The sequence below is a fragment of the Etheostoma cragini genome, chromosome 8, assembly GCF_013103735.1.
Source record: "Etheostoma cragini isolate CJK2018 chromosome 8, CSU_Ecrag_1.0, whole genome shotgun sequence".
In the NCBI taxonomy this organism is placed as follows: Eukaryota; Metazoa; Chordata; class Actinopteri; order Perciformes; family Percidae; genus Etheostoma; species Etheostoma cragini.
Genome location: NC_048414.1, coordinates 2,412,832 through 2,423,858, shown reverse-complemented (window position 1 = coordinate 2,423,858; position 11,027 = coordinate 2,412,832). Strand labels below are relative to the sequence as shown.

Here is an 11,027-nt window from a genome sequence, read left to right as displayed (position 1 = left end):
ATATTAATGATGTTGACACTCCTTTTATTATTTTTTGGCTTTCTTTATGGTTTTGCTACTACTATTTCCATGATATGTGTATATATTAGTGTGTATATTTCTTGTTTGGGTTGTTTTGTGTGTGTAAGCACAGTGTGAGCAACAATGCTCCAAAGAAAAAATCCTTGTATGCATCCTCATACCTGGCAAATAAAGCTGATTCTGATTCTGATATGTTAGGGGATGTAAACAGAAAGTAAAATGTCACCAGGGCTTTTAACTGACACCTGGAAAATTGAAAATGTGAACCTAATCATTCATCCAGGTAAACCTTGCAGGTTGTAAAGGTCTATCAAGAGTCAATATCCTTGATTAAATACATTCTTAATTAACTCAGTTAACTACCACTCATAGTAATGGATTAGTTGATTTAATCAGCAGGGACGTTTTATCATGCAAATCATGCAAAAGCGTCCCTTTAAATCTTTACATCTTAGATGTGTTTTGTATTTTGAAATAAAAGTCATGACAAAATTATTTAAAAAGCGACTAATCGACTAAAGAAACAACCGATGGACTCGGAGGGGGGGCGGGGGGGGGGGGGGGGGGGGGGGGGGGGGGGGGGGGGGGGGGGGGGGGGGGCAGCCCTGGTCTGTTGATCCTTTTTTAACCCTCACGTTGTCCTCGGGTCAAATTTGACCCGTTTTTAAAAGTTTCTACTTCAGAAATTTGGGATTCTTTCATCCAAATTGTCCACATATTACACGGCTGGTTCCATGTAACGCCGAAGGATCAGAGGTCACTACTTTAGTGAATTTTGGGGTGTTTTTATTTCCCCCAAAAAACACAAAAATGATATGATTTCACATAAATGAGTTCTCTCTCTGAATTCAAAAAGAAAATAGTGTAAAATTATTATATTGGTGTTGGTGACGTGAACAGTATACTGATGGCAAGGCTACAAAAATTAAGAAAATGTTGGAAAAAAACGTCAAAAAGCATCAAAAGGCATCAAAAAGCGTCAAAAAGCGTCAAAAAGCATCCAAAAGGGTCAAAAAGCATCAAAAATGGTCAAAAAGCATCAAAAATGGTCAAAAAGTGAGAAAAAAGTGTCCAAAAATCTTGGAGGACAACACAAGGGTTCAGTGGATTTGTGCTTCTTAGAGAGACTAGATGACCCCTCTGCCCTCCGTCTTTCTGAAGAACCGTTCCCTCCTTCCCCCCTACTCTGAGGTCTTGGTATGTTCTGAGAGCGGGACGGTCCATGGCTCTATTGATGACAGTTCATCAGCATGCAGGGGGGGCCTCTGCCGTCGCCACGGCGACGAAATGCAGCTCGTGTCCCCTCTGATTCACCCAAACATTCATCCCTCCATCATCTGGCCTCACTGAGCACTGAGCTCAGATAGAATTTGTGTTAATCACATACATCTGGACTAAACTTATTCATTCCATTAATTTATTAATAAATGCTTTAGTTGATAATTATGTTAATGTTAGAAATAAAGCCAGACTTCATTTCATCATTTAGTCCCCAAATTTTAAAGTAATTTTTCAATTATTGAGTCAAACACTTTGGCCCACACTCAAATAACTCAACAGTTATTGATTTAATTTATTTGACATTATGCACAGATATTTAAGGCTCCAAGAGGAGAAATCCGACTTTTGGTAGTCCCATGACTTTCCATCTATCGTCACGAATCATCTTGTAATTTTGGAGCCAGAGCATGCGCAGTAGCGATTGGGGAGAGGAGCCACAGTGACGCACTCCCACCCATTCCTCCGCCCAACCAATCACAAGTCCACCGCTCATACACCGACCAATCACAAAACAATCACAGCTGTCAATCTGGACGTTTCAACACGTTTTTTATAGCTAAATCTAACTGAAAACAACTAATCTGAATTATCAACACTTGGACAAACATCAGCATGATCACAACATCCTAAAATGACATGTAACCCATAGGAAATATAGGGCTACTAAACCTTGTTGTTTAGGGATGCAGATACACAGTCTCTCCAGCAGGGTGCGCTTGGCAGAATGTGACTGTAATACGCAGTGAACGGTACCTAAAGTCCCCACTTTTGTTGCAGGGGGGTCATGTTTGAATGCAACACCGACACGAGCAGACAGGAGACGCTCAGCTACGAGGGAACGGAGCATTTCCCGGTATATAAATGATATAAAACCACTCCAAGAACTTGATTAATCCAGTCATATTAAATCGTTTTGATGTTTATAAATTGCCCTTTTATTAGGTCACGAGCTGTGAACATAGTAGATATAATTCCTCGAGCTATAAATGTCATTGAACTCCTGAGAATAGCCGCACGTGGCACATCATAATAGGCTATGTTGTTTTATTAGCCACTTTGTGGAGAAATAAACGATGAATGCTTTTTAAATTCCGATACTTTTGCTATAAAACCAATGTAGTTATTTGAATGTTTTCCAATTGTTTTCCTGCACTTTGGTGTTCATTTTGCCGTTTAAAGTGTAAAATAGTTAGCTAAAGCTATTGCTAATCGCTAGCTGCGATGCTAACGCAAGTGGCTAACCCAAATTGCTACTGTATACAGCCATGGATGGAGAATTTCACTCACATTTTGTTCTTAAACACCTTGATTAACCTAATGAATCGACTTTAAATGGGATTTAACTCATTCCGCTTGCTAAAATGCACTTCTTTAGTGCGTTGAATTAATTGTTCTATTTGTTTCCTGTTTAAAATGTTTATAAAAGAGTGTGCTTGGTACTCTTAGTAAACTTTGGTGCCAAAAAAAAATTTATTTTCAATTTTGACCAGAAAGGACAAGTTTACGGTTGACAGGAAGTCAACAGGAGGGTTGAGTGACTCTTTCCAAGGTGATTTTAGGGAGGTTGTAGATTAAGGGGACCAGATTTCTCAGACAAAATCCAGGGACATTTTCAGCTCAGAAACAAATAAACCTCCAAAACACGTCATGTTTTTATTTCTGTCAAACTTAAAACGGGGACAGGAGACCTAGAGTTGTTTCCCCCAACAGACAACATCATGGAAAGGATTTCTAAGGAGGTCGACCTTTCTGTTAAAGATTAAGATCCTTTTTAAAAAACATTAAAGTCTGCGAAATTGCGTTCAATAAACCCACCAGACTCAGTGTAAATAATCAGTGATTTTAGCATCGTAAAACACGGCTTTCTAAAACATTAAGCTCTGAGCAGCGCTGCTCTATCGGCTCTGTTTGGTCAGTTTTTTCTCTCTTTCATTCCCATTTTGGGTCTGTCAGTCACAGTGAAAACCGGGGACAGATCAGGGGACAGGTCCAGCCGGGTACAGGTCACCAAAACCGGGGACTGCCCCCGAAAACCGGGGACGTCTGGTCACCCTATTGTAGATGTCCCTAAGGAGGTTTTAGCTGTTGAGTTTTAAAAAGTCTTGAAATATTGCAGGGGTCCTTAAAAGGGTTGGGAGGTCCTTGAGGAGGTGTTAGAGTTCATTGAAACACAATTATGCTGTTTTTGTGGCTCTTCTAGGTGTTCTGGAAGAGGATGAATAGGTTATTGAGGAGGTTTCAAAGGAGTTAATGTGTGCACTCATTTCATACCTTTTCATGGGATAACACTGAAAAAATGAAACGTTGCTACAATGTAAAGTAGTGAGTGTACAGCTTATATAACAGTGTAAATGTTCTGTTCCCTCAAAATAACTCGACACACACACTACCACTAATGTCAAAACCGCTGGCGACAAAAGTGAGTACATGCCTGATTGAAAATGTCCAAATTGGGCCCAGTTAGTCATTTTCCCTTCCTGGTGTCGTGTGAGTCGTTACTGTTGCAAGCTCTCAGGTGTGAATGTGGAGCAGGTGTGTTACATTGGGTGTTGTCGCTCTCACAGTCTCATACTGGTCACTGGAAGTTCAACATGGCACCTCATGGCAAACAACTCAGAGGCGCCCAAAAAACAATTGATGCTCTACATAAAGATGGCCTAGGCTTTGAGAAGATGGCCAACACCCTGAATCTGAGCTGCAGTTTAACAGAACAGGTTCCACTCAGAACCCGCCTCGCCATGGTCGACCAAAGAAGTTGAGTGTGCGTACTCAGCGTCATATCCAGAGGTCGTCTTTGGGAAATAGACGTACGAGTGCTGCCATCATTGATGCTGAGGCCGAAGGGGGGGGGGGGGGGTCAAGCATGTCAGTGCTCGGACCATAAGCAGCACACTTCATCAGATTGGTCTAAATGGCTGTCTTCCCAGAAGGACGCCTCTTCTGAAGAAGATGCACAAGAAAGCCTGCAAACAGTTTGCTGAAGACAAGCAGACTAAGGACACGGATTACTGGAAGCATGTGCTGTGGTCTGATGAGACCCAGATGGACGTATTTGGTTCAGATGGTGTCAAGCGTGTGTGGAGTGCAAAGACAAGTGTCTCTCACCTACAGTCAAGCATGGGGGTGGGGGTGTCGTGGTCTAGGGGACTGCATGAGTGCTGCAGGCACAGGGGAACATATATAGCATATAACATTTAATGAGTGATGCCTGTCAGCTTAAGGTTTCTATGGTTACTGAGATATCATTTCTCAGTGTTGGATGCAAATGGATGGGGTCAGCTGATGTGCAGGAAACATTTAGTGGTTGAGCAGCCGTCAGTCAGAACAATGATCTGTTATTTTAGAGCTGGTTCAGCGTTGCAGAGTGAAGAGAGACACTTCTTTTAAAACCTGGTCTTAGATGTTTAATCTCAGGAGAGTTGAAGCCTTTAGGGGCTGATGTTTCAGTGGAAGCTGAGACTAAAGACACACCTAAAAAAAACATGTTTATTAATTTACCCAAACTCAGAATCAACCACTCTGGGAACTGAATCTGATTCTGGCTTTTCAGAATAAATTGAACGGACATTTGACGTTGAGACTTCCTCTATTGTTCTTTCACACACCTGTCACTGGGAACATTTGCCTTCATTTATTGATAGAAATTAAATCCCAAATGAGTGGAAACAGTAATTCAGCTGATCACAGAGATCTATATCCTGTATTAATCACCACCTGGAACTATTGACCAAGTCTCATGATAGTCCAAATTAATGAACAGAAAAATAAGTAAAAGGAAAACCTATTTACAAACTGTCTGGAGGAAAAATAAAAAAATGTCTATCTAAATACATATTTATTCATCTAAAAATGAAAACCTTATTGACATGATTTTCTCCCGTTGGTTCCTCAGGTCAGCTGGCGGCGGGGACCTGTGAGGTCGTCACGCTGGACCGGGACAGCAGCCAGCCGAGGAGGACCATCGCCCGCCAGACGGCCCGCTGCGCCTGCAGGAAGGGACAGATCGCCGGGACGACCCGAGCCAGACCGGCCTGCGTGGACGGTAAGACGCTCGCTGTCCTCTGCAACAAGTCCTCCGAAATAACAAGGGTGTCGGTCCGTTAGGGGTCGACTCACGCCGGGTCTTAAAGGCCCATAAAGACACCCAAACCCATACGTCTTTACAGTGATATTGAACATCTTTAAGTCAAAATTAACCCGTGTGTTTGTGTGTGTGTTGTCTTCTTGTCCAAATTGAATAACAACACTTTTGTGTGTGACGCTTTTTAATCAATGTTTTTACCTTTTTCTTACGTTTTTGTCCCTTTTTGAAACACTTGTCACTTTTTTTGACGTTTAACACTACGTAACACTAACTTACTAACTTTAGTTTTAGTTATTTTGGGAATTTATTGTCAATAAACCTCATTTATAGGAAATTATTCCTAAACTTTGAGTTAGAAAAGCAGAAATTAGGAATTATTTAGACTTAAATTAAAGGAATGGATGTTGATGATAATCACAGACTGGAATATGTCAACTTTTACTTTTACAATACTATTTCAAATGCTTTAAAATTGAATAAGACGCCCCAAAATTTATGAAAGTAGAGATTTGTACTCCGCAAAGAGCGTTGTATGGAATCAATCATGTTATTTTGGGGAATTAAAAACAACATTGATATAGGACAACGGGTCAATTTGACCGTAGGACAACATGAGGGTTAAGGTTTTGAAATGTTATTAACTCCAACACTAAATGATTAAAGCATTTTTTTAAAGGTGCCCTGCTTCACAAACCGTTTTACTTGCAATTTTTTGAAATATATCAGGTCCGTGTGTGTGTGTGTGTGTGTGTGTGTGTGTGTGTGTGTGTGTGTGTGTGTTATTTTGTGAATGTACCAATGCACCGCTATCTCCCCTGTTTTTGAGAGTATGTCCTACTTTGCTTGCTGCTTCGAATAAGACGCGATAACACACACAAGTAAAGTACCAAAAGAAATAACAAATAGCTTAAAAACACAAAATTACAGAGACAAAAACAGCCGGTTTGAACAGGGGAATTAGGGAAAGAGTTAAGGGTATTTTAAGGGTTTTTTACTGGGTTAAGATGTCGCCAGTGGACAGAATCTTCTGAGGATGAAGGTCAGTTCAGTTTGAGGCTAAACTTTCAGTTTCTGAAGGAAACAAGCTCCCAGATATCCGCAGCTTTCCCTCTCAATCCTCTACGTGTCCTCATCCGGACCGCGAGGTTCAGAAGGGAACAGCCCAGAGTCGCTTGGCATTTCATCTTCGGATGTCTCCTCCTCTTCTCTTTCTCTTTCTCTTTCGGCCATCTGGAGAGGGGGACAACAGCTGGCGGGACTGGTTCTGCTCTGCAGGGAGTTCCCAGGCTCTCCTGGTGGTTTTTAGAGACGGGGAACAGTTCTTTAGCTGAGTCAAAGAACCGCTGCAGTCTCTCCTGCTGCCTTTTTCAAACCTTCAGTTGAATCGAACTTCAGATCATTTCTCCTCTACAGTTGTCTTCAGAATATTGTTTTTCCTCACGTCAGCATTTCCTTCAGGACTATTACAATTAGGACAAAACGATTCTGCAAAGATTGTTTTCACCTGATCAGCGGAAAAACTAAACGCACCCTCGAGGTCTGTTTGTTACCTCCAGCGGTGCGTAAGAATGCAAGCTAAGTACATTCCGTTATTGGCGTTTGTATACTTGTGGGGACCGTGTTCCTGCCCTGAGTTACAGGGACTACACTTGACTGGTGCTCATTACTCAGCTAACGGACGCCGTGCACAGTCCAGACATTTTCAACCTGGCTTGTTTTTGATTGACTCAAAGTTCCTAAAACGTCCTAGCTGTTTGAATCATATCATATCAATCATATCATTTAATCATCATTTAATTTCATATCATTTCATGATGGATCTGCTGGAGACCTCCCTCAAAATTCAAAATACAAGGATGTTCGAGCAGCAATTATGAACTATATTGTTTGTCTATCTATCTATCGATCTATCTGTCTATCTATCTATCTATCCAGCTATCCATCTATCTATCTATCTATCCATCTATCTATCTATCTATCTATCCAGCTATCCGTCTATCTATCTATCTATCTATCTATCTATCTATCTATCTATCTATCCAGCTATCCGTCTATCTATCTATCTATCTATCTATCTATCTAGCCATCTGTCTATCTATCTATCTAGCCATCTATCTGTCTATCTATCTGTCTATCTATCTGTTTGTCTATCTGTTTGTCTATCTAGCCATCTATCTATCTGTCTATCTATCTATCTATCTATATGTTTGTCTATCTATCTATCTATCTATCTATCTAGCCATCTATCTAGCTATCTAGCCATCTATCTAGCCATCTATCTATCTGTCTATCTATCTGTCTATCTGTCTGTCTATCTATATGTTTGTCTATCTATCTATCTATGTATCTAGCCATCTATCTAGCTATCTAGCCATCTATCTAGCCATCTATCTATCTGTCTATCTATCTGTCTATCTATCTGTTTGTCTATCTATCTAGCTATCCATCTAGCTATCGAATGGAGTGGGGTTGATATAGACTAGAGGGTAGAAACAAACAACCGATATCGTTGTATGGTCTGGAGGACTATGGCTCTGCTGAGACGGTTTTTGTCTGCAGCTGCTCCACGCGGCTGACGCCCCTGGCGTTGCAGGCCGTGTTGAAGCCGAGCAGGTTGAAGATGATCAGAGAGAGCAGTTTTAACATGCTCGGCTGCTCTGGAAGGATATTTCCAGCACCAGACTCGATGCTGCTGATTGCTGCAACTTGTTTTCTGAGCTCAGAGTCTCATCAGCTGCTTCTTGTTTTATCCTCTCTGGATTTCTCTCTTAAAAAAAAAAAGAAACTAATACCAAATCTGCCCAAATCCTTTTCAATGCAGGGATTGTCTTGGAGCTGCTGCTGCTGGGTGTTAGATAGGAGGTGTTGACTGATCGAGTCAAATGAAACTCCTTGCTTTGCAGAAAAGGAAAAAACTAAGGCAGCATGATATGAGGGAAGTATCTAATTGTGATTATTATGACTGATATTGTCAATAGATTCATGATATTGGAGGGAATGGTAATAATGAATGATTTGAACTGGGGGATGTATGGGGGGAAATTACAGTTTACTACACTACGCACAGGCCTGAAATACACACACATGCTCAGGTCCTATACATGCACTAATGGAGACATGTCAGAGAGGGGGGGTTGCCAGTGCCCTGAGCGGCTCAAGAGCACCTCGGCAGTGCCCGGTGGGTGAACTGGCATCTCTCCAGCTACCAGTCCACACTCCGTAACTTGGTCTGAATGGAGACTTGAACCGGTGACCCTCCGGATGTTGACAGAATGTGTGTAGTGCGTGTTCACATATTTTGCCTTTAAAACAAAAATTGATAAAAATTGCAATTAATTGTGCAGCCACTGAAGAAATATTTGCATTCATACGTCTTCTTTAAAGGTTTAGCGCGTAAAGTTTTGATATTAAGGAAGTTGAACAACGTTACAGTCAAGCCATTGCCCAATAAGTGGGTGATCACAGAAGGCTTGTATCATGTGGACGCAGCGACAGTGTTGTTGTCATTACTTAGAATTCCTCATGGCACCAGAAATTAAAATTACGCACTGTAGCTTTAATCAGTTAATTCTTTAAAGAACTAACAACGTAAACCCCGTGAGGACGAAAGACGCAACAACGCGTCCAAAAGATGTTTGACCAAACTACTCAAAAAGCGATATATAACAAAATTTAATTTCAGACATTTATCTTCTATTTTTTAATATTATTTATTACACTTCCTTCTGAACCTAAAGACTTTGGTAAACACATTTCAAGCACCAAAAGAATTTGTACAACACACTATAAGCTCAGGTGTTTTTTTTGTATCAAAAGAGAGTTGAAGACTTTCGTTTCAGCTTCAGCGTCAACTTATTTCTTTACACATTGCTCTTGGACAGATTTGGGTCTCCCTATACGGAAAGCTGAGTTTGTTCTGAGATCATTTTAATTGCAAATACCATAAAAAGGTGAATTTAAGAAGATATGTGAAGATGCCCTAAGACCTCAGATTGTTTTCATTGTTGTGTCTCTCTGCTCTTCCCCAATCATTGCTACAGAAAGAGTTATATTTCAGTGCAATCTTCAGCCTTCACCCGAGTCTCTGTGACCTTTTACTGAGCTGCGTGTTGCTATTTATGTTAGTTTGTGTTTTTCTTTTTTAATCTCAGGTAACATTAACTCTTAAGTCTCTCCAGTGTTTGCAGGAGACAAATGGTGTAGTTCAGATTAAGAAATGACCAATTTGTCCCCGTGAGTCAGATCTGTGTGAAAATGGAATAGGTTTTTCCTTTGCCCATTCTGCCATTGAATTTTCAGGAATATCGGGCCAGTAGTTTCTCCGTAATCCAGACAAACCGAGCCGAAAACATGACCTTCTTGGCGGAAGTATAAAAAACCAATAGACAAACCAGCTCTTTTAAATGTTCAGGGTGTGCTCTTTAGATATTTTCACCGTGTGTGAGTTCAGAAAGACCGACCTGAGCAGCAGCTCTGTTTGGCTCTCAGTGACCTTTCAGCTGCATGTTGGTATTTATGTCAGATTGTCTCCGAGACGGCCGCTCAGTCGCATCGCTTGTTCAGCTGCTGAAATCCAGCAGGACGAGACTGCAGTCAGCGCTCATCTGTCCCCTTACATCTCTATAATACCTCGGCTGAACACGCTAGTCCGAGCTCCGGTTCTTTGTGTAGAGGGATAATCACAGCATGTTTCACCGGAGGTCACACTGAGAGGAATCTAACTTGTTTGCAGATACAGAAACTTCACCACAGCAAACGTCCTGTTGACTCTGATGTAGAAAGTCTCAAAGTTTGATGAATAAAGACTCTGAAGCTGCTGCGGTTCAGATTTATCTGATTGCTCCGGTACCGCCAGAAATTTACTCCAAATGTCCGTTACCTTCCTCTTCCTTTGTGTTGTAATTTTAATCTCTGGTGGATTTCTGAGGACTATGGTTACCTGGTCCTCAGGTCTCTGCAGGGTAAATCCAGACAGCTAGCTGGACTATCTGTCCAATCAGAGTTCCCCGTTGCACGAGTAAAAAGAACGTTTGAATGCACATTCCAGCCGCCCTGTTGCTCCGAGCGGCGCTTAGCACCGCCCAAGGCGATCTGGGATTGATTTAAAGAAATGTCAATACACCAGAGCACATTGTCCTTGTGAAATCTGGAGTGTGGTCTAGACCTGCTCTATCTGCAAAGGGTCTCGAGATAACTCTTGTTATGAATTGATACTATAAATAAAATTGAAGTGACATTTTTCTTCCATCCGCTGGACTAGCCACACCGCAGCGCTGTGGAGGAAGGTCTGGCAAAGAGAGACTACCTACATGAATCTAAACCCTGCAGAAATGAACACAGATGTTTTCTAACCCATTCCTATGGGCAGTACTATTATTTTTACTTTTTTTATGTTGTTTACTTGAATGTTATGTTTGTCTGTGGACCAAATTTGTTATAAATGTCTTGTCACCGTGGGATAGAGGGAAACGCAATTTCGATTTCTTTGTATGTTTTTGACATGTGAAGAAATTGACAATAAAGCAGACTTTGACTTTGAGTAAAATGAAAAGAAGTCAGAATCGTATCTGATAATATTGCAGATAGACACTGATAAATTAAAAAGGCTGTGTGTGTGTGTGTGTGTGTGTGTGTGTGTGTG

At 41.2% G+C, this 11,027-nt stretch overlaps 1 protein-coding gene across 1 annotated transcript in view; it reads left to right on the top strand.

Moving 5' to 3' along the window:
- Positions 1–11,027, top strand: part of LOC117949771 (chemokine-like protein TAFA-5) — a 42,279-nt gene that overhangs the window by 15,757 nt on the left and 15,495 nt on the right. The window contains exon 2 of the mRNA XM_034880311.1: positions 5,195–5,344. Coding sequence (XP_034736202.1) covers positions 5,195–5,344 — 150 coding nt within the window. The remainder of the gene's footprint in view (positions 1–5,194; positions 5,345–11,027) is intronic.